Genomic DNA, 25354 nt, shown 5'->3' with positions numbered 1-25354 from the left:
TACAGAAGGAAGGATCTGGAGATTTGCTTCTGTAAAGATTATAGCCTAGGAAACACTAGGGGGCAGTTCTACTCTGTTATACAGGGTCACCGTGAGTTGGAATCAACTTGACAGCACACAACAACGAACTTCAAGTCAACTTAGGAAACAGAGGTGGAAATGCATCTTCTTCCATCAAAAAAGAACAAAGAGCAGCAGAAAGAACAAAGAGCAGCAGACAATGCTTAAATGAACCAAAAAGAATGACAGGCTAGACCATCAACCTCTGGGGAGGCTCCATCTGATCCCATGATCACGTGACAGAGGTGTCTGACTGGCAGGAAGATCTACACACAGCCAGTCATCCTGCACAAGGCCAGTGGGTGGAAGGAACGAGAGATGAGAGATCACAAATTAAAGAAAAAAATCTAATCCCTAAGCAAACTGCAGATGTGCTGGTTTCAATCAAGAGAGAAATAGCGAGGGTTTAAGAAAAAAAGAAAAGAATGATCAGGACGGTAAACAATAGGCACTGAGAATGGGAACAGGGAGAAGCGGCAGAGGATGGACGAGTCCCACAGCAGTGCCACTTGCACGCCAAACCAGAGCCCGGACAGTATCTCCTTAAGAAGAACCTAATTACTCTGTTCAGGGAGGGGGTACTAGGGCCCCCAAGTACACCTTACTGAATACCACGATACAATGATGCTACATTTACCAATTACTTGTTAAAATAATATAGATATGTTGAGTTAAATATATTATTAAAATTAGCTTCACTGCCTCTTTTTACTTTTTTAAATGCAGCTACCAAAAAATCTGAAATATCATGTGTGGCTTGCACTGTACGTCCACTGGCTGCTGCTGCTCCAGGCGACTGAGTGCTGAGCAGTAACTCTTCATTCCGGGTTTCCCCTCCTAGCAGCATCACTCACTCTACATGTTCACCAGGTGCTACTCTGAGCCAGGCACTGCCTATGCACTAAGAGCCAGCAGAGCACAAGAGACCCGCCCCCCAGGACCCTGGAGAGAGGCTTTTCTATGTGCTTTCTCTGCCTTCTTCACATGGGTCAACTTCTACTCAAGGCCTTGGCTTAGAGGCCCTTCCTCTGGGAAGAGACAGTGCTGATTTCACAAGGACAAAGTCAAACGTCCCTCCGCTGTTTTCCCAGAGTACACAGCACCCAGTCTTACCTCAGGATGTAGCACACGGTGCTCTCATTTTCTCTAGGCCAGCTCTTCCACCAGTCTCTAAGCTCCCTGAGACCAGAAATATACCTCCCAGAAGCCTAAAACAGGACCTGGCATGAAACAGGGGCTCCAAACACCCTGACTGAATAAACTGGTAACTCACACAGTTAGTACCTGTGATTCCAGTTCTGCTGATAACTGACCACTTGAGACCTGACAGCAGGGGATGAAAACTCACCACCTCTGGCCAGAACAGCCACCCTCCTCAGTGGCCCCTCTAGCACATCCCTCGTAAGTCTAACTTAATTTTTTAAGTACAACTTAATTTTTTTAAGCTATACTTTGTATCTTTCAAATTATTAGAGCCAGAGAAGAGTGCAGTTGATATTTTGGGAGCAAGGAGGAAGAAAGGGTGGCCAAGCCCACACTCAATTCTTCGGAAGTACCTTCAAGCCGCTGATGAAGGAGAGGGGCCTAGGCAACTCTACCCGCCTAGGTAACCTTACCTACTGCCTGAGCTTCAGCTTACTATGTAAAGGAGAGACAACTGGCCGATGAGCAGCTTCCCTCCTGGAATTTGGAATCTGGATGCTCAATAAGTGGGGAAACCAAAGCAAGAAAACCATGAAGATACAGAAGTTTAGGCTGCCCTCTGGAGCAACCAGGACAGTCTTGGGCAGAAAAGGCAGTCTATAAAAAGGGGGAAAGCAGACAGGCTACAGAGATGAGAAACATGGTACCCCAAAGGGAAAGGGAGTGGGACAGACATGCTGCCATGATTCCTGCCAGCCTTGGGCTCCCAGTTTCTATGGGACAGTGTGAACTCCCCAGTAGTACCCTATAATGTTGTTGTTAGTTGCCATCAAGTCGACTCTGACAGCGATCCCACGTGCAACAGAATGAAGCACTGCCAGGTCGTGCGCCGTCTTCACGATCCCTTATAATAGATAGACCTCCTTATGTTTAACCTAGCTTTCACAGGTTTTTGTTTCTTGCAAACAAACCATTCCTGACAAAGATAAAAAGCAAGCAAGAAAAAAAGGACATTTAGGCCTTAGTTTACTAAGGTTCTGTCTCACCAGCAGTGGCCAGTTACATTCCTGCTTTGTTCTGGTGGAACCTCTTAACGGCTAACTGTCTCTACAATTTTATCATTTACATTACTTCTTGGCTACATGTACAGCTTCTCCTGACAATCTATAAAAAATACTGCAAAGATTTTTTACCATCCCTTCAATTTTATAAAAAATGTTAATACATAAGAACACATATTTTTAGTTAAAAATAATTTAAACTTTTTGGAAGAAAAGAAGGAAAATTGTAGGATGTCAGGAGATGATAAACTGGATATATTTGATTTTAAATAAAAGGATATGCAAAAAAGATCTTTGAAAAAAACAGGGGTGCATGCACACAATCTTCTTAGGTTGGCAGAACAAAATCTGACAAAAAAAGTCTCAAAATCATGTTAAATATTTTACTAATATACTAACCATGAATATATTATCATCTTATCACACAAGACATCTCATCACTTATACATCTAAAAGCAGAAGAAAACAAATGTCTGCAGTAATTTACAAACCTTATGATTAACTTTCTTCAAATGTATTAACAAGGGAGAACACGAACTCTGGATATATCAAGTAAAACCCCTAGTGCTAAGGTCTAGTGAAAAGCTCAACCAGGAAATATTTTTCTAATAGCATTACAAGGTCTATCATAAAAAAACATCCTTGAGGGAGGTGGAGCGAACACAGCGCTACAGACAGGAGCACCATGCCATCCCTCCCCAGCAAAGACCCAAAAAACCAAGTAAAATAGAGACAAATGTCAGTCCTGGGGCCCTAAGCGACAAGTAAAGAGATAAAGAGCTCAGCCAAGCACCAAATAGAATAAGAAACTGACAGAGAATAGACAGCAAGGAGAGATACGAGCAGAGGTCCTCTACCAGCTGACGCATCAGAGATTCGCCCTCCTGGTTCCCTGTCAGAGATTGGCGGACAGGGAGTCCAGGAAAGCCGCTTCACAGAGCTTCCAGCAGGAGATACAGCACCTGGTAACCGGCGATACATGCTTTCCCACCACCCCCATCCTTCTCCTCCCTGCTTGACCTCCCCTGCTTCATAGCTGGCTTAGGTTGCTCAGCTGGCCAAGAAGAGCAGGGTCCGTGCTGCTTGGATTTGTCCCATCCATACAAGAGGTCAGCAAACAAGGGGTATGGGAAAGCAGCTTCATGGAGCCCCCAGCAGGATACAGAGCACCCCGTAACCAGTGATATACACTTTCCCACCTCCCACCCTTCTTCCCCCGGCTCGGCCTCCTGTTTCCCACCAGGTGCAGTCTCTTGGCTGGGAGGCACCGGATCCAGCCCTGTGCCGCTTGGATTCATCCTGCCCATGCTGACTGGCTCCATCAGTGCCATTTCTTTGTTGCTGGTGTTACTTTTTTCCATTCTATTGGATCCCCTGCTACCTCACACTACCACCCCCCTCCTTTCTCGTGAACACCTGGCTCCCCGTGCCAGCTTTGTTTCTTCCTGAAAGGCTGTGAAGCGCCACTAAGCTGGGGAATTGCTTCCTCGGTCAGCGCTACAATGCTGGTGGGATCCCCAAGGCCTTTTTTTGTCTTTTGTTTGTTTTCTTTTTGTGGCTTGGGAGTCCTTTCAAGCCAGGCTACACTGTCCAGCTTGGGAGCCACTTGCCTGGTCTGTGCAGTAGTGTCCGTGGGAATCAATGGGGGCACTTCCATTTTTCTTTGTTTTGCTTTGTTTCCTTGTTTCCTTTTCTTCTCGTGGCTTGGGAGCCCCTTCTAGCCAGGGTGTACTGCACGGACTGAGAGCCACTTCCCCAGTCTTCATAGCCACATCGGTGGGATCTCTGGTGGCTTTTTTTTTTAATATAATTTTTATTTCTTTTATTTTATTTTTCTTGTTTTTCTATTTCTCCACTCCTCAGTTTCTCATCTCTCCACTCCAATAGCAAGCTCCCCTTAGCACTTTTTGTCTGTTTCTTTTTTTTCTTTGTTTCTGGCTCCTGTTTCTCTCCTCTGTCTCTCCTTTCCCACACCCATCTTAGCTCCACACATTCACAACCTACTCCCTCCCCTTCCTGCCTACCTACCTTGTGTGCTGAACATCATACCCCCAAGCAGAACTGGCATGGCCTACCACAACCTTCCCTGCACTGATTCATGGCCAGCTCTGTCAGCCCTGGTAGGAGCCACAAACTATCCATCCCAACCTCTCCCCTTCAGCTGGACCTGACCTGCTGCACCATAGCTGAGGGACAGACCCTACCCATTGGACAAGGAGGTGAAAAGCATCCTGCCCACAGATGCACAAACAGAAAAGAGCACACAGACCTACAATAAATAAACGAAGAAAATAACTACTGAATGCCCTGAAGACAGGAGAAAATATCAAAACATATTAAAAAACACAAGACAGGATGGTTCCAGGAGGGATCTAAAATAAAACAAAGATGACATTCCAGTAGAAAAAATGGCACTAGAACTACCTGAAACAGAATTCAACTCTTGAATGTTCAGTTATCCAAGAGTTGCAGCAAAAAGTAGAGAGAAATGAGGAAAAAATAGAAAAATTCATTGAAAAAAACAGACAAATTCATAAAAATTACAGGCAAAAAAGAGGAAGAATTCAGGAAAATAATACAGGAACAAAATGCCAAAAGCTCACAATTAGAAATTACACAACAACAACAATTAAAAATCCAAAAGGTGAACAACAAGATTTCAAAAATGGTCAGTGTCACAGAAGGGCTGAGAAGTGCGTCTGAAACAATGGAAAACGGGATCAGCAAAATAGAAGACAAACACCTGCATACAACTTTGTTAGAGGAAAAATCAGAAAAAGAATGAAGAAAAATGAAGAAACACTGAGAATTACGTGGGATACAATCAAAAGCAAAAATCTGCAAGTGATCGGAGTTCCAGAATGGAAATAAAATGGAAAACACAAAAAGGATCACTGAAGGATTGCTGACAGAAAACTTCCCTAATATCAGGAAAGATGAAAAGGTGACCATCCAAGAAGTTCAACGAACCCCATATAGGACAGACCCCAAAAGAAAATCACCAAGGCATATCATAATCACACTCACTAAACCAAAGAATCTTGAAAGTAGCTCGAGAAAAACGAAAAGTGAGGGGAAACAATAGGACTAAGCTCTGATTATTCAGCAGAAACCATGCAGGCAAGAAAGCAACGGGATGACATGTAAAACCTTGAAAGACAAAAATTTCCAAATGAGAATAACATATCCTGCAAAACTCTTGTTCGAATATGATGGTGAAATTAGGACATTTCCAGATAAACAGAAATTAAGGGAATATGTAGAAACCAAATCAAATTTATAAGGATTATTAAAGGTAGTCCTTCAATCTGAAAACAAACAACAACAGCAGACCACAGCCTGAATCTAGGAGGCAAGATTGCACCAACCAGATACCAGCCTAGGAAATGAACTCTCAAGGACTATCCAAAACCAAAAGAATTACAACAGTAAACTGGAGAGATTTATCTGTAAATGACAATGTCAGAACAGTATAGGTAAAGAACTCTCTAATGGAGAGGAAGGCAAGGTGCTACCAAGTAATAATACACTGGTTCAAACCTAGGAAGATAACAGTAAATTTCAAGGAAACCACAAAGAAAGTTAATAAACCTATTCATCAAAATAAAGAAGGAAAACATAAAATCTCAGTAAAAACAAACGAAGAAAAAAATCCAGGAACAAAAGGAATTTAGCACAGGAGAGTTAGAGAATAAAGAAAATATCAGCACCACAACAAAAAAGCACTACAAAATAACAGCAATAAACGCACACCTATCAATAATTACACTGTATGTAAATGGCCTAAATGCATCCATAAAGAGACAGAGAGTAAACAGACTGGATAAAAAAACAGGATCTATCAATATGCTCTCTACAAGAGACACACCACAGAAACAAAGATGTAAATTTATAAAAAACCAAAAGATGGGAAAAAATATATCAAACCGTTACCAAAAAAAGAACATGAGTGGAAATACTAATATCGGATAAAATAGACTTTAAAACAAAATCCATCATAAAAGACAAAGAAAGGCACTAAACCCATAAAAACTATCTAATGATTAATCAGTCATGTAGACATAACCAAAATAAACATCTATGCACCCAATGGCATGGCTCCAAAATACATAAAACAAACTTTAACAACACTGAAAAGAGAAACTGACAGTTCCACAGTAATAATAGCAGACTTCAACACATCACTCTTAGTAAAGGACAGAACATCTAGAAAGGAACTCAAAAAAGATACTAAGGGCTGAAAGGCACAATCAGCCAACTTGACCTCACAGACATACATAGAACACTCCACTGAACAGCTGCAAACTACACATTCTTTTCCAAAGCACATGGAACGCTCTCCAGAATAGATCACATCTTAAGCCAGAACAACCCTCAACAAAATCCAAAACACTGAGATAATACAAAGTATCTTCTATGACCACAACACCATCAAGGTAGAAATTAACAACAGGAAGAGCAAGGAAAAAAAATCAAGTTACACGGAAACTGAATTAACACCCTGCTTAAAAACCACTGGGTAATAAAAGAAATCAGAGATGGAATCAAAAAATTCCTAGAATCAAACGAGAATGGGAACATATCATACCCAAACCTTTGGGACAGCAAAGGCAGTACTCGGAGGCCTATTTATAGCAATAGATGCACACATCAAAAAAGAATGGGCAAAATCAAAGCACAACCCAAACAAATAGAAAGAGAACAGCAAAAAGAGCCTACAGCCACCAGAAGAAAAAGGAAATAATAATGATCAGAGCAGGAATAAATGAAATAGAAAGAGAATAGAAAAAAAAAAATAGAATCAACAAAAAACAAAAGTTGGTTCTCTGAAAGGATCAATAAAATTGACAAACCAGTGGCCGAACTGACAGAAGGAAAAACAGGAGAGGATACAAAGAACCCAAATAAGAAATGAGACGGGAGACATTACAACAGACCCAACTGATATAAAAAGGATCATAACAGAGTATTATGAAAACCTATAAACTTGAAAACCTAGAGGAAATGGACAACTTTCTAGAAACACACTATCTACCCAAACTAACATAAAACGATGTTGAAATCTGAACAGACCCATAACAAGAGAAGAAATTGACAAGGTAATTAAAAAAAAAAAAAAAAAAACTCCCAACAAAAAAAAAGCCATGGCCCAGATGTCATCACTGGAGAATTCTATAAAACATTCAGAAGAGCTTACACCAGTAGCACTCAAACTATTTCAGAACATAGAAAACGAAGGGACACTTCTGAATTCATCCTATGAAGCCAGCATAACCCTGATACCAGAACCAGGCAAAGACACAACAAAAAAAGAAAATTACAGACCAGTATCTCTCATGAATATAGATGCAAAAGTTCTCAAAAATTCTAGCCAATAGAATTCAGCATCATATCAAAAAAAATAATACACCACAACCAAGTGGGATTCATACCAAGTATGCAAGGATGGTTCAACATTAGAAAATCAATCAATGTAATCCACCACAAAAATGAAAGGAAAAGAATCACATGATCATCTCAATTGATGCAGAAAAGGCATCTGACAAAGTCCAACACTCAATCCTGATAAAAACTCTCAATAAAATATGTACAGAAGGGAAATTTCTCAACACAATAAAGGGCATCTATGGAAAACTAACAGCCAAAATAATTCTTAATGGAGAGAGGCTGAAAACATTCCCCTTGAGAACAGGAACAAGACAAGGATGCCCATTATCACCACTCCTATTTTAACACTGTGCTGAAAGTTCTAGCTAAAGCAATAATGCAAAAAAAGAAATAAAGGGCATCCAAATTGGTAATGAAAAAATTAAACTTCCCTATCTGTAGATGATATGATACTATGCACAGAAAACCCAGAAGACTCCACAGGAAAACTACTGGAACTAATAGAAAGATTCAGCAGAGGAGCAAGATACAAGATGAACATACAAAAATCAGTTGGATTCCTATATACCAATAAAGAGAATGATGAAAAAGAAATCAAGAATATAATATCATTTATAATAGCCACTAAGAAATTAAAATACTTATGAATAAATCTAACCAGGGATGTAAAAGACCTATATAAAGAAAACTACAAAACACTACTGTAAGAAACCAAGAGAGATCTACACAAATGGAAAAACATACCATGCTCATGGATAGGGAGACTCAACATCATGAAAACGACAATTCTACCCAAAGCAATTTACAAATACAATGCAATCTTGATCCAAATACCAACGACATTCTTTAAAGAGATGGAAAAACTAATCATTAACTTTATATGGAAAGGGAAGAAGGCCCCGATAAGTAAAGCACTACTGAAGAAGAATAACAACATAGGAGGACTCACACTACCTGACCTCAGAACCTACTATGCAGCTACAGTACTCGAAATAGTCTGGTACTGGTACAATGACTGATACACTGACCAATGGAACAGAACTGAACACCTAGATGTAAATCCACCCACCTACGGTCACCTGATCTTGATCACAGGGACCCAAAGTCCACCAAATGGGGAAAAGACAGTCTTTCTAACAAATGGTGCTGGCACAACTGGATGTCCATCTGCAAAAAAATGGAACAGGACCCATACCTCGCATCAAACACAAAAACTAATTCAAAATGGATCAAAGGCCTAAATATAAAGGCAAAACTATAAAGTTCATAGAAGAAAAAATAGGATCAACATTACAGGCATTAACAGGATAAACCCAGTGCCATCGAGTCGATTCCAACTCATAGCGACCCTACAGGACAGAATAGAACTGCCCCGTAGAGCTTCCAAGGAGCACATGGTAGATTTGAACTGCTGACCCTTTGGTTAGCAGCCGTAGCACTTAACAACTTAACAGGATACAAACCACTTAACAGGATACAAACCATAACTAACAATACAAAACTAACAATACAAAAACTTCAGAAGATAAGCTTGATAACTGAGATCTTCTAAAAATCAAACACCTGCACTCATCAAAAGGCTTCACCAAAAGAGTAAAAAGAGAATCTAGACTGGGAACAAACTTTTGGCTATTACAAATCAGGCAAAGGTCTAATCTCTAAAATGTATAGGAAAATCCAACAACTCTACAAGAAAAAGACAAATAATCTAATTAAAAAATGGGCAAAGGAAACGAACAGACGCTTCGCCAAAGAAGACATTAAAGTGGCCAAGTGACATGAGTAAATGCTTGCAATCCTGAGGCATTAGAGAAATGCAAATCAAAACCACAATGAGATATCATCTCACCCTGGCATTACTGGCAGGAATGAAAAAAAACAGGAAATAACAAATGTTGGAGAGGCTGCAGGAAGATGGGATTTTTTTGGCATTGTTGGTAGGAATGCAAAATGATACAGCCATTTTGGAAAACAGTATGGTGCTTTCTTAGAAAGCTAGAAATAAAAATACCATATGACCCAGCAATCCCATGCCTAGGAATATATCCTAGAAAAATAACTGTCATCACACAAATGAATAGACATATGCACACCCATGTTCACCGTAGCACTGTTCACAGAAACAAAAAGATGGAAACAACCCAGATGCCCATCAACAGATGAATGGATAAACAAGCTATGGTACATGCACACAATGGGGTATTACACGATGATAAAGAACAATGATGAATCTGCAGAGCATCTCACAACATGGATGAATCTGCATGGTATTATGCTGAGTGAAATAAGTCAATCACAAAATGACAAATATCATATGAGACCATTACTGTAAAAACTCATGGAAAGGTTTACACACAGAAAGAAACAATCTTTGATGGTTAAGAGGGAGCGGAGGGGTGGGGATGAAAAACACTAAATAGACAAGTGGTAACTTTGGTGAAGGGTAAAACAGTACACAATACTGGGGAAGCCAGCTTAACCTGCACAAGGCAAGGTCACGGAAGCTCCAGAAACACATCCAAACTCCCTGGGGGTCTGAATTGCTGGGCTGAGGGCTGTGGGGACCTTGGTCTTGGGGAACATCTAGCTCAACTGGCACAACATAGTTTATAAAGAAAATGTTCTACATTCTACTTTGGTGAGTAGTGTCTGGGTCTTAAAAGCCTGTAAGCACCCATCTAAGATACTCCACTGTTCTCACCCCTTTGGCAGCAAAAAAAAATTTAAGAAAACTAAACATACAAGGGAAAGATTAGTCCAAAGGACAATATTTACCATGGCTTCCACCAGACTGAATCCAGTATAGCTAGATGGTGCCTGGCTACCACCACTAACTGCTCTGAACAGGGATCACAATAGAGGGTCCTAGACAGAGCTGGATAAAAATGTGGAACAAAATTCTAATTCACAAAAAATAGACCAGGCTACTAGCCTGACAGAGACTGGAGAAAGCCCCAGAGTATGACCTCCGAACACTCTTTTAGCTCAGTAATGAAGTCACTCCCAAGGTTCACCCTTCAGCCAAACATTAGACAGGCTTATAAAACAAAAAGAGACTAAACGGGCATATCAGCACAGGGGCAAGGCCTAGAAGGCAGGAGGGAACAGGAAAGCTGGTAATACGGAACCCAAGGTCGAGAAGGACAGTGTTGACAGGTCATCAGGTTGTTAACAAATATCATAAAACAATATGTATATTAACTGTTTAATGAGAAGCCAGTTTGTTCCGTAAACCTTCACTGAAAGTACAAACAAAAACCCATGAAGAGATCAAAGATCTAATGTCATTTTCAGAAAACCGTAACTGAGACACTGCATCAATTTTTTCTGAATTGAATCTTATCTAACGTTTCTTAGGTGCTAGAAGGAAAGGAAAAATTAAAATAGGATAAAATTCTTACTCAGAACAAGCCCTAGTCATTCCTCTCACCTTCTCCCCCAGTCTCTCAATACAACCCAGAGAGATGCTTCACTGAATTGTTATATCTTTTTCTTAATATTCAGGTCTGTATGCACCAAGGAATACAATTTGCAGTCTTAAAAGGCACTGTTGTTGTTAGATGCTGTCAAGGTGGCTCCAACTCATAGTTACCCCATATATAACAGAATGAAACACTGCCCAGTCCTACACCATCCTCATAATTGTTACTACGTTTGAGCTCACTGGTGCAGGCACTGTGTCAATCCATCTCATTGAGTATCTCCCTGTTTTTCACTGACCCTCTATTTTATCAAGCATGATGTCCTTTCTCTAACAATTGGTCCCTCCTGATGACAGGTCCCAAGTGAGTGAGCCAAAATCTCGCCATCCTTGCTCCTATTTATGGACGATTCTGGCTGTATTTCCTTCGACACAGATTTGTTCATTCTTCTGGCAATCCATGGTGTACAGGTAGTCCCCGGATTCCGTTTCGATGACTCAGTCTTAAGCTGGTTCTGATGTAAGTCAAATACTTTTTCTTTTTTTTTAGTTTACATTATTATTGCCTTTTATTATCAGTATCTCTATAAATCCAATCTTTGCCTTTGGGGGTTGGAAACATTACATATAAACTTAGATATAAAAAATATACAAATAATAAATATTTACTCTGACAATGAAGAAGAGTTGGCACTTTGTCAGTTGTGGTAATAACTCCACTTGTGGAAGGTTCTGAATCATCTGGATTATCTCTGGTTAGAAAATTAGCGAGAGTTGTCTGAATGGTCTTTTTCTTTTTTTCTTCATATATTTTGTGGTAACATCTCACTGCTTCCTGCATCTGCCTATCAACTTTAGCAAAGCCATCAGTGTTTGGGTCCATGTTTTCAAGCAACTGAAGGCCCTGATTTAGCGTAGAAAAAAACTCCAGTTAATCCTTTCATTGTAAAATTTTTTGACAACTTCTTTCTTCTTCCTTATTATTTCTTTCCTCTTCAAAATCTATTAAGTCCTAATCTGTTAATTCCCCTTCTTTGTGATCTATGATCTGTTCCACATCAACAATATCAAGTTCTAAATTCAAGGTTTCTGCCATATGGACCATTTTTCCACTGATCTCTTCCATTATATTATCCTGATCAAAAGCTTGGAGCGTGTTCACTTAACTCCCAGGAAGATGTATTAAAGATGAGATGTACAAAAAATAAAAAGAAAAACGGACAGTCCTAAGTGTGGTTCGTTGTAACCTGAATATGTTATAAGTCAGGGACTACCTGGAGAGTTGAAATGTTTTCCAATTAAACAGGAGAAAAAAAAGTCAAAGTTTATAAGAAAACTTTTTTCTTTTCACACTTCCCCTTTCCACTGTGGGAAGGATGAAGCCATACCCTAAGGATTGAGGAGCAGGAAGGTTAAGGAAGCTTGCTTCTTTTGCGACCTTCTTGAGCAGTTATACTGCTTCAGATTGTCTATACACACAGGGCTCATGTTACATGAGAAAGAAAAATCCCTCATTTACGTAAAACAAAACCCTAAAAGGAATAAAATGGGTATTCAGATTGCCGTGATGATGTTAGATTCTCCCTGTAACCCAAGACAATGCACATGACTCTGAAGGCGGCAATCGATGGTGATGCAGCCATGCCCCAACTCTCTGCTCCAGCGACTCTGAGGTGGCTCCCCAGCGCAGGGCAAGCTCACAGCATGCTTCCATTCCTCCCTGTACTCCAGCCATGTCCTCACTGAGGAACTCCTTTCTCCATCCTCAAGTTGTAGCTCAAGTGTCACTCCCTCAGGAAAGCTTCCCTTTGGAAGCCCAAGTGGGTTAGGCTATTTTCCAGGCTCCTCTCACACCTTGTCATACATCTGTCATAGCCCTCATCACACAACACTCAAACTGTGAGCTACAGCTTTGTTTTCTACTTCATATTCTCTTTTGGCACTTATTGAATAATAAGTATTCCTGTCCACACCTATATTAGAGATGAGAGGGCTAATGCAGAGTTAAAAGTAAATACCCCTTAAAACCAAAAAACCATGCCCATTGCCATTGAGTCGATTCCAACTCACAGCAACCCTATAGGACAGAGTAGAACTGCCCCATAAAGTTTTCAAGGAGCGCCTGGTGGGTTCGAACTGTCGACGTTTTGGTTAGCAGCTGTAGCACTTAACCACTACGCCATCCTTAACCAGGTACAAATGGAACAGCACTGTTTTCAAACCAAACACTAAAGTGTTATCTCATAAGTTATTTCTGGGATACCTAGCAAGGTAGGAACAACTTTGGGCCAAGAGACTATTTTCACTTCAGGCCTCTAAACGTATCTAGCCCTTAAGGAAGGTGAGACAAGAAGCTTCTAGAAAGAGTTCAGCAGAGTATCAGGATATAAGATAAACATACAAAAAATCAGTTGGATTCCTCTACATCAACAAAAAGAACGTCAAAGAAGAAATCACCAAATCAATACCATTTACAGTAGCCCCAAGAGATAAAATACTTAGGAATAAATCTTAAGACCTATACAAACAAAATTACAAGACACTACTGCAAGAAACCAAAAGAGATCTGCATAAGTGGAAAAACATACCTTGCTCATGGATAGGAAGACTCAACCTTGTAAAAATGTCTGTTCTACCGAAAGCGATCTATAGATACAATGCAATTCCGATCCAAAACCCAATGACATTTTTTAATGAGATGGAGAAACAAATCACCAACTTCATGTGGAACGGAAAGAGGCCCCAGATAAGTAAAGTATTACTGAAAAAGAAGAACAAAGTGGGAGGCCTCATACTACATGATTTTAGAACCTATTATACCACCACAGTAGTCAAAACAGCCTGGTACTGGTACAACAACAGATACAGAGACCAATGAAACAGAATTGAGAATCCAGACACCAATCCATCTACCTATGAGCAGTTGATATTTGACGAAGGACCAAAGTCAGTCAAACGGGGAAAAGACAGTCTCTTCAACAAATGGTGATGGCATAACTGGATATCTAGCTACAAAAAAATGAAACAAGACCCATATATCATACCATGCACAAAAACTAAGTCAAAATGAATCAAAGACCTAAATATAAAATCTAAAATGATAAAGATCATGGAAGAAAAAATAAGGACAATGCTAGGAGCCCTAATACATGGCATAAACAGTACACGAAACTTTACTAACAATGCACAAACACCAGAAAAGAAACTAGATAACTGAGAGCACCTAAAAATCAAACACTTAAGCTCATCCAAAAACTTTGCCAAAAGAGTAAAACGATTACCTACAGACTGGGAAAAAGTTTTTAGCCGTGACATTTCCGATCAGCATCTGATCTCTGAAATCCATATGATACTACAAAAACTCAACAACAAAAAGACAAATAGCCCAATTAAAAAATGGGCAAAGGATATGAACAGACACTTCACCAAAGAAGACATTCAAGCAGCTACCAGCTACATGAGGAAATGCTCACGATCATTAGCCATCAGAGATATGCAAATAAAAACTGCAATGAGATACCATTTCACTCCAACAAGGCTGGCATTAATCCAAAAAAACACAAAATAATAAATGTTGGAGAGGTTGTGGAGAGACTGGAACACTTACACACTGCTGGTGGGAATGTATAATGGTACAACCACTTTGGAAATCGATCTGGCACTTCCTTACAAAGCTTGAAATAAAACTACCATACAACCCAGCAATCCCACTCCTTGGAATATATCCCAGAGAAATGAGAGTCTTTATACGAACAGATATATGCACACCCATGTTCACTGCAGCACTGTTTACAATAGCAAAAAGATGGAAACAACCAAGGTGTCCATTAATGGATGAATGGATAAATTATGGTATATTCACACAATGGAATACTACACATTGATAAAGAACAATAATGAATCCATGAAACATTTCATAACATGGAAGAATGCTGAGTGAAATTGGTCAGTTGCAGAGGAACAAATATTGTGCTAAACTGCTATTATAAGAACTCAAGAAATAGTTTAAACACAGAAGAAAATATTCTTTGATGGTTATGAGGGTGAGGAGGGATAGAGGGAGAGGGGTATTCACTAATTAGATGGTAGATACGAACTATTTTAGGTGAAAGGGAAGACAACACACAATTCAGGAGAGGTCAGCACAAGTGTACTAAATCAAAAGCAAAGAAGTTTCCTGAATAAACCAAATGGTTCAAAGGCCAGAGTAGCAGGCGCAGAGGTCTGGGTTTTTTTTTTTTTTTTCCCAGGGGACATCTAAATCAACTGGCTTAATAAAATCTATTAAGAAAACATTCTCCATCCCACTAGTAAGCGGCCATCTAGGATGCATCAATTGGTCTCAACCCACCTGGACCTAAGGAGAATGAAGAACACCAAAGACACAAGGTAATTATGAACCCAAGAGACAGAAAGGGCCACATAAATCAGAGACTACATCAGCCTGGAAACCCTGGCGGCGTAGTGGTTAAGTGCTACGGCTGTTAACCGAGAGGTTGGCATTTCAAATCCACCAGGCGCTCCTTGGAAACTCTATCGGGCAGTTCTCTGTCCTATAGGGGTCGCTATGAGTCGGAATCGACTTGACGGCAGTGGGTTACATCAGCCTGAGACCAGAAGAACTAGATGGTGCTCGGCTACAACTGATGACTGCCCTGACAAGGAACACAACAGAGAATCCCTGATGTAGCAGGAAAGCAGTGGGATGCAGACCTCAAATGCTTATAAAAAGACCAGACTTAATGGTCTGACTGAGACTAGACGGACTCTGAAGGTCATGGTCCCCGGACGTTCCGTTAGCCCAAGACTGGAACCACTCCCAAAACCAACTCTTCAGACAGGGATTGAACTGGACTATAAGATAGAAAATGATACTGGTGAGGAGTGAGCTTCTTGGTTCAAGTTGTCACATGAGACTACATGGGCAGCTCCTGTCTGGAGGGGAGATGAGAAGGCAGAGGGGGGACAGAAGCTGGCTAAATGGACACGGGGAATACAGGGTGGAGAGGAGCATGCTGTCTCATTCAGGGGAGAACAACTAAGAGTACACAGAAAGTGTATACAAATTTTTGTATGAGAAGCTCACTTGATTTGTAAACTTTGGCTTACAGCATAATAAAATAGAAAAAAAAAAAAAAAAAGCTTGTAGAGGTACAGAAGTAAAGAGAAATGTTCCAGAACTTTGATGCTAAGTGGGTATAAGAAATATGATCTTTTAAGAAAGACTCTGGCCCTTGTACTAACATTCCAGCACCATTTTACTCAATTTGTTTTTAAAATGTAACTAAGAAAAGAAAATAAACTTCATTGAACTCATATAAGGGGGGACCTACATTTAGAATATTAGGGAAAAAAAAAAACCAAATCATTGTAAAATTCTTCTAAAATATAAATCTAATGAAAATTCAGTTAGAGAATAATTTCCATGAAATGGTACCTTTCTTAAGATGGCAGGCTAATCACCTTTTTTTTTTTTAAACAGATTCTTCAAATTTTCAATAGTGACAAAAACTTGTCAACTCACTCCTGTTATTCATGAGTTCCCCACCCCCCATCAAGATGTAGTATCTGGGTAACATACTTAAAAGGAAACTAAGAAAATAATTCAAAAACTTAATTAAATCCCTAAGTGAGTAAATGAAATTTGCTTTATTTTTATTTTCTAGCATACTCTATCGACTATTCTACTGAGGTTTATCTGATTGTTGCAAAGTACTAGCCTAAGTAAACATCTTGAAAAGGTGGATAAGAAACACTTTGACAATAAAGAAAATAAAACCGCTGGTAGATAACTGAGCTTATGTACTTTATAATTCAATATAAAATCAAACACAAATTTCAAGCAGAGATGCACGCGACTAAGTCGTAAGAATCTGTTGGGTCAAGTGCATGTGTTAGTTTTGTTTAGTTAGGAAAGGCTTTTTAAGACAAATATACCTTAATTGGGTTCTGAAGGATCTATAAAGCACAGGCCAAGTGGCAATCTAAGATTTATGTTATGCTGGCATCTTCAAAATCGACTAATTGTTACATAGTGCCCACGAAAGTAAGTCAGTATTGCCTCAAAATATCCCTAATTAGCAAAGCAGGGGCATCTTTAGACTGGAAGACTGGGAGTTTGCTCAACCGATGGTGGGCCAAGAGCAATAAAGAACTCTTCTTTCCTTGGGCCTGATTTAGATGTTTTTTTAAAATCTAGTTACATTTGTTTCTGAAAAATATGCACAGCCAATGACACTAAAGACATTTTCAAAGGTTCATCTACTAAAAATGTCATAAAAACACAGAGAAAAATTTAAGGCACCAGAGAGACACCACAATTTTCTAAATTAATCCTTGAAAATGTTAAGTCTGTAAATGTCACGTGTGTGTTCAAAGTCCTATGGAATGTTAATATGTTAATAATTATTAATGCTGAAAGGTTAAAACAAGGTTTTTTCCTCCAATTCAGTTCACAAGAAGCCTCTTTAATCACTTACAGAATAATTAAGAATAGTCCTAAGCAAACGTAAACATCAGAGAACACAGCAGCATTCACCCAGACCTGGAAACTCTTCCCCCGTTACTATAATTTATCTACACATTAAAGATCCAGAGAGGGCAGGTAACCCTTGTAATTTGTTATTCTGCTCAGATAAAAAAAAAAAAAAAGGTTGAAAAAGCAGCTAGAAACACAAACAGAAAATTCTCCACGAGACCCTCTACCTACAAAATTCAGTGTTTCTTTCCTGAAGTCCTGAGCTGTCCAAATGCACATATGTTGCTTCTGAATTAGAGGCTGATTACATTTAAAATCACTCTGTGGGAGAAAAATGACGACATTTTACGATGTTAAATTACAAAGCAAAAATTGGGGATATCTACAAAATTTCTCTATGGTAAGTTATTATTTATATATTTTGCCAAATTTATAAATATAAAAATCCAGCACTGCTCAAAAAAGCAGGGATGCACAGGAATGCCACAGAGTGTGGGGTAGAGAGCTATGGGCCCTCAGAGAGGGGCGTGCACAGGGCTGGGCAGCCGCCCTGTCCTCCCTAGCAGCTCTTTCTCCCACTCTAGCACCTCTGAACCAACTTGGTTAGGTTATCTGTAATCCAGATTATTTCATGTAGATACAGATACCCAAGTGCAAGGGAGAAACACTGGCTATTCTAAGACCTGTGATTAACTGAAATAATTTTGAGATCAATTATAAAATCATCAAAGAGAATTAAATCAGTGTTTTTGTCTGTTACAAAACTCTAAACTCCATGTTATATAAACTGAAATCCATCTCTACTTTATTAGGAAACTTAATACGTAACTCCTTAAAAGTGAATCCAAATCAAGATCCGCAACCAGCCTAGTTCCATGATTTCAAAAGTCTCCATCCACTTTACACTTACAATGTAATTTTAAAACTATACTTTTAAAAATTCCCTGAAATAAAAGAATACGTTAAGTTTACCATATCAAAAATTATGACTCGGTCTAATAAACAGATACATTAAGCATAACGCAATATAAATAATCTAAAAATAATTTAACACAGAAAAGAAAGCTAAGGGTATGTTAGAAAAACTGACTATAGACAGCATGCAAAAAATGGTAAAGAGCTGCTATCACTGCCATTCAGGCACACTTTTGTTCTATTTTTGTCCATAATTATATTTTAATTATTTCTAACTAATTTATTTTAAAATACATCATTTATAAAAACATTTTAAGTCGGAACAAAATGCTAAGAGAAAACAAAGTTGATCGAGTTTTTAATTTTTTTTTTTGGTGTGACAGTAAATAATTCCAAGAATGTTTTGTAAGATTCAAGCAATAAACATATTTTAAACATCAGTACCACAACGCTGAAAAGCCTACACACGAGGTAAAAAGGCAGCCTTCTACCGTCATGGTTTTAATAAAGACAACTTAGTTGCCTACATAAAGACAGTGATCACAAGCCCTTTTGCATTTGGGGATATATTCTGCAGAAGATTTACTGTCCAAATTATATTCAACTCAGCATCATATTAATCTGATATTGAAATAAACTGCTATTATTTCAGCAATTTTCATTCTCTAGCAGAAAACGCCAGAGTCACATATGAATTCTAATCTTCCTTTCTTCTGTGAAGAACTCTTTATAAAGAAGGTATAGGAATACACTGATACTAAGCTTCTCCATTAAATACAAAGGAGATTTATCATAATTAAAATATTTTTAATTAAAAATTCTAAAGTTAAAATAGCTTGGCCCATAATAAGAGAGGGAGAGAAGGGATAGTCACAAAAGCAGTTTCTGGTAGAAAGATATTTGCTCTTCCTTTTTTTTCCTTTTCTTTGAAAAATTTACTACGAGACTAAGTCAAGTCCCTTAATTCAACAAAAAAAAAATTTAATATTAAACATTTCAACTTCAGTGCATGATCACGCGAAAAACAAAAATTCTCAACCAAAAACCTGTCCCCACTGGCAAAAGAAAAGTCATTATCGTAATTCTTTTCTTTCATATCAGGAATATACATTAAAAATGAAATAAATGCTGCTAAACCCAATAATAAATTCATCAAGAGAAGAAATACCAAAATGAATTGTATTTTATCAGTAAAACGAGAATTACATTTCAACAGTCCTACAAATATGGAAAATAGACCTGTGGCTGTTACACGAAAACCGCAGAGGAACATTCTGTCAAACATAAAGCTCATTGGTTCCAACAGCTTCAACTGTATTAAACATCAACATTCTTCAAACTAATTCCACGAAGCAGACATAAACAAACTAAGAGATGCCAAATTACTAAATAATTCATTTATGTTCAAAATTATAGCTTGGGGTGAAGTGAAACAAGGATGGAAATCCAATGAAGTATTTGTTTTACTGACAGACTTGATTTTCTTTTCCCCCGCTACATAAAAACATTTGGAATGCTCTCTGCTTTGATTTCATTCTTCTTGCACTGAGAACACAGGCCATCAAGAGCTGCCAGCACTAGATCTGAAACCTACCCCAAACCCATCTACTTCTTGTTATCCCAACTTTTATCACCCTATTCCATCCACCTCTACCTGAGACCACCATGAGAGCCTCCTAAATGGTTGTCTTGCTTTCACACTAATCCTCAAATGTCTATTCTCCATAAAGTAACCAAAGTGATCTTTTGAAAACATAAATCAAATCTTCTCATTCTCCCATGAAAAACCTTATGGCTTTCAACTCCTTGTATAAAAGCAGCCTACAAGACCCTCCATGATCGGACCCCTGCCCACCTCTCCTAGCCCATCTTTTCCCACACTGGCTCTCTTCCCGTTCTTTAACTTAGAGCTTCTCAACCTGGCACTATTAACATTTTGGGTTGGATAATTCTCTGTTGTGGAGGGCTCTCCTGTGCATTGCAGGATGTTTAAAGACATCCCTGTCCTCTATCCACTAGATGCCAGTAGCATCATCGCCCCCAGCTGTGACAACCAAACATGTCTGCAGGCATTGCTTTAAACAAGCCAAGCTCACTCCTGTCTTATGGCTTTTCACCTCTCATTCCCTATACCCCAGTATGAAATGCTCACCCCAATAACTGAACTGTATGGCTGGCTTCTCCTCACCGTCACTGTCTCAGCTTCATGGTTTGGCCTCCTCAGAGACACTTCTCTAACCACCCGATAGGAAGCTGCAGCCTCTTCCGTCCTATCCACAGCCCAGCACTTAGAACAACAGGCTCCAAAGTTGGTTACTGTTGTTAGGTGCTGTTGGTTCTGACTCACAGCAACCCTATGTACAACAAAGCCAAACACTGCCCAGGCCTGCACCGTCCTCACAATTGTTGCTATGTTTGAGCCTACTGTTGCACCCACTGTGTCAATCCATCTCACTGAGGGTCTTCCTCTTTTTTGCTGACCCTCTATTTTACCAAGCACAATGTCCTTCTCCAGGGGCTGGACCCTCCTGATAATCTGTTCAAAGCATGTAAGACAAAGTCTCCCTATCTTTGCTTCTAAGGAGAATTCTGGCTATACTTATCCCGAGACAAATTTGTTAAGTACTCAAAAAGTAGTTGTTGAAAGGAGGCAGAAACGTCAGGATCTATGAGAAAAGTGCTGAAGTGGCAAGACCATGATACTTAACATATGATCCAACAGCAGCACTCCAGAATATTCTCCTACACTGTTAGCCTACACCATTCCAAAACCCATTCTAATGCTCCATTAATTCTTCCCTTTGGAAGGGCTGGCGGCATTATTGTCAGCTACAGGCCACGTGTATCTATTCATCGCGCCTCACAGAAACACGTTTCCCACGGGTAGGGGACAGGCACATGAACTATTCAGAAGAGCACTGAACGTACTGCACCCCCAGGCCACGGCTGAGACAGCCACGCCAAAGGGAACCCTGGTTAGTTCCTTCATTCATACAGAAGGCTCCATTAGGTCTAAGCAGCACTCTTTAATTTATCTTGTTTTAAGTGCTAAAAAAGGTCAATAATTTTGATTTAAAAATAAAAGAACAGAGAAAATACGACGTTGGTTACTTCAAAAGCCAAGGGCTATAATGAATGAAATCTGAGAGTTGAATCTAAACTGAACGATCTATTTTTAGTGGTTTTATGTGAACTGGTAAAATCCATTCAGGATAACCGTATGCTGAATAATTAAACCTTGCGAATTCATAGTCCTCAAATTAATCGGTTGTCCAGCTGTATCCCACTCAACTCAAAAAAAGAATAATTCACTTTATGTCTCAAGGGTCCATTTAGCTGCTTCTGGAGCTATTTTTGATGCTGGTAGGATGAATGTACCTTTCTTGAAACAACACGGTTTAACTTTGTACAACTACCATGCCACTGCTCTGAGTAAAGTATCTTTCTAGATTTGTAATAAAAATCACTGACTTTAAGAACTACCATCTCTCAGAGAGGGTCCTGTGGCGCGAGGAAGGGCCAGCACATACCAGTTGTGCACCATCAGCTTCTGCACAGCCAACAGAGCGTTGTAGCGGACCTGCTGGTCTTCGTGGTGCATGTGGTTCATCACCAGCTGCTTCCCGCCGAGCTGCTCGATAACCCTGCAGAGCAGAAGGGCAGTGCTGAGGACGCTTCAGTCACTTCCAAACTCATGCTGCTAGTAAGCACAAAGTTCAAACGCATGCCAAGGGATTTTAAAAAGTTACAATATAGGTAAGTAAACCAACACACTTGGCTTTTTTACATCATTTTCTCTGAATCACACATAAAAAGTATTCAAACAGTTTCTCTTTTGAATTCCTAATTATAAATCCAACTGTTAGTCTCATTTCCTACTCCAAGAAAACAGCATCTACCTGGGCACCTCACAGGTAGCTGAGAATTAACTTCTTTATTACTGGTATTTCTGGTTTACTTAAAATAAGTATATGGAACATCATCTAATACCCGTTAACAACATAACATCAGTATCAATTCCATCAGTAATCACGACACGTGACACATACAGGCTTAGGCACAGACAGCAGGAGAAACACGGTGGAAAGCACCCAATAGAGGCCATATTAATTTTCCGAAAAAGACCTTGTTGAGTTTAAGATCTCTGCCCTTTCTCATACTGATGGAGTATGCCACGTGGCCTCCTTGGAAGTGAAACAGAAGAGAGAATTCACATTACCAAGAGCACCATGATGTGTGATGCTGCTGTCTACCGCTGCACCCCAACATCCTGAAAATCCGCTTAATTGCAGATGCAGATGTAGAGTGAAAAGTGGTTATTCACTTTATGAATGGGAAGAAGTTCTCTCTTCTTCTGTAAGGGCGTGGCTAGGGCTACAGCTGTGGCATTTCTTAGCTCCAGCATAAAAGTATGAACTTCCTTGTCCATTCTTTGTCCATCAGCACTGTCTTGCGGATGGTAGGTATCACTCCTACACAGTCAGTGAAATGTGACACCTTAATGCAATAGGGCATTTGGTGGTTTAAGACAACCTCACGGATCAGTAAGGCTTCATGGATCAGTAAGAAATGGGTGGATGGGGGACAGAGGTGAGGGAGACGTTATCTGAATGTCTTTTTATACTTGACTTTTTCAAACATCCTTTTTAAAAAATATATTGAACTGTGGGGAGAAGGACAATAAAAAAATATTAATTGAGTCTAGTTATGTAAGGCACTATGGTTTACAACATTATCTTATTTAACATATCAGTTCTGCTCTTTGTCAGATACATGACAACAGGCAAGTAATTTAACCTAGTAAATTCCTCCCTGGCAAACAGAACAATGGCGCCTCCTGACAGAATGGCTGTGAAGACTCAGGACATGAAGCCCACATGGAACAGTCCCTGAAGTAAGATAAGGCCATTTCACTGTAGGAGCTGCTCCTCCAAAAATCTGAATGGCACTTCCCCTGCTGAGAACAATTCAGTGACTTCCTACTGCTCTTAGCACAAAGACCGAAACTCTTGAACTGGCCACCCAGGCCCTTCTTCACAGTCTGACTTGAGCCCTCCTCTCTGGCTTCATAGAGTATGCTCTCTGCACCCTAACCCCACCAGCCTTCTTTCAGTTTCTTCAGCCACAACACCTCTGCAGGCCCTATTTTCTCCTCCAGAAGCTTTCCCGTTTATCCCTCTTCATGGAGATCTCTCTCTACCTCTTTCAGATCTTGGCTTAACTGTCACTACCTCAGAGAAGTCGTCCCTAGCCCAGTATTATGTTAATCCCCTTAATATATCCTTCTCATGGCGATATATCTCTCTCCTTCATTGTATGCTCCTAAGTTACAAGTTTGTTTCTAAATGACTATTAAATTTGTCTTCTCCATTATATAAGAAGTTCCATCAGGGCCAGAACTATGCATGGCTTCACTCACCCTTAAACTCCCAGGGCTCGAGACAGAAGGCACTCATTAAATATTTACTAAGGGAATGTGTTACTTGGCCATTAAAGCCCACCTGGCTAAAGAGTATTTAATGACATAACATTAATTCTTAAAGGCAGATTATAAAACAATAGTCAAACTCTTCTCGATTTATTTGAAATGCTATTTTAAGCAGAATATACTGCAGGTCCAAAGCGAAGGCAACCTGAGAGTACGCTGAGACTTTTGGCTACTGTACAGTTTCTCTTTCATCAAATCTCATTCTCACAGTTAAAGGACAAGCAGGTCTTCAAACAAGATGGACCTTTACTGCAGCAATACTGCCTGGGGGTAATCCTTTCCTCAACTACAGCAGCATACCATTACTGAACTCAAAATAATAACAATGGCAAATCTACCACGTAATTTGCATGTACTATTTTTTTATTACAAGAGCAGTGAGTAGCCTGGAATAGCCATGGGGACAAATGACAGAGAACAGAAATTCAAAAGAAAAGCATACAAATCAGGATTAAGATGCAGGAACAAGGAACCTACAAGGTTCAATGTGCCCAACTCTCACATGTGCTTGAAATTATCAACTGCCACACTAGGAAATACTTGCCCATGCTGACAAATTATTTAAGTAAACATTGGTTTACCCAATATCTTTGTAATCATTAATGATATTCTAGTACCTTCTAATGTTCTGGAACTGTTGAAACTGGCATGTATATAATACATGTACGTGATATGGTGGTAACACAGAACTCCTTCTGTCTTAATTTCAACCAAGATGCCAAGTCCACAGGTTTCAGACACCGAAGTAGATTTGTCAAATAATACCACATGCAGAACTTACAAAGACAGAGAACAATTTTAACTCTGAGGCCCCGCTTAGTGAGTTTCCCAGGTCCCAGCGTGACAAGAGACTGAAGGATGTCCTGCAAGTGGAAGGGCAAGGGGCCTGGTTCCCGGCACAAGCCTGAGAGGCCACAGCACCCTGCATAGGGGGTGGAGGCGGCTGCGATGGGACCAGCCTACATCTCCAGAGCTTAAGAGTCACCACAGGTCAGAGGAAACACAACAACGGCTCACCCCAACCTACGAAGAGCTGCAGCTGGGTGTTTCAGGAGAGGCACCTACCATGAACCCAAAAAAGTGTTTGCACGAAAAGAATCAGCTTCCAACACGCACAGGTAAGAGAACACAAAGGCCCTGCTTCTCCCTTCACCTCCACTTCCATTTCCCAGCCCCATAGAAACTAAAGCAACTGTGAGTGAGCTAGAGGACACAGGTTCTCATCTGCCAGGGCATGGAGTACAGGAGGGAACAAATACTGGTGAATAAATGTGAAAAGGGTCATTTCATATTTTGAACTAACCACCTGTGATTTAAAATAACCAAAAGGGTGAACAGAAAGTGATGAGACCTGCCAGGTTTGATTTTCACTCAAAGGCGTGGGATATTATTATCACTGA

General features: G+C 39.8%; 1 protein-coding gene across 1 annotated transcript in view; it reads right to left on the bottom strand.

The window, feature by feature from the left end:
* Nucleotides 1–25354, bottom strand: part of ATP6V1H (ATPase H+ transporting V1 subunit H) — a 132092-nt gene that overhangs the window by 10209 nt on the left and 96529 nt on the right. Inside the window, exon 13 of the mRNA XM_049853514.1 lies at nt 21997–22110. Coding sequence (XP_049709471.1) covers nt 21997–22110 — 114 coding nt within the window. The remainder of the gene's footprint in view (nt 1–21996; nt 22111–25354) is intronic.

This window comes from Elephas maximus, chromosome 15 (genome assembly GCF_024166365.1).
Source record: "Elephas maximus indicus isolate mEleMax1 chromosome 15, mEleMax1 primary haplotype, whole genome shotgun sequence".
In the NCBI taxonomy this organism is placed as follows: domain Eukaryota; kingdom Metazoa; phylum Chordata; class Mammalia; order Proboscidea; family Elephantidae; genus Elephas; species Elephas maximus.
Note: the sequence above shows the minus strand (reverse complement) of the source record. Positions and strands in the feature narration are given on the sequence as shown.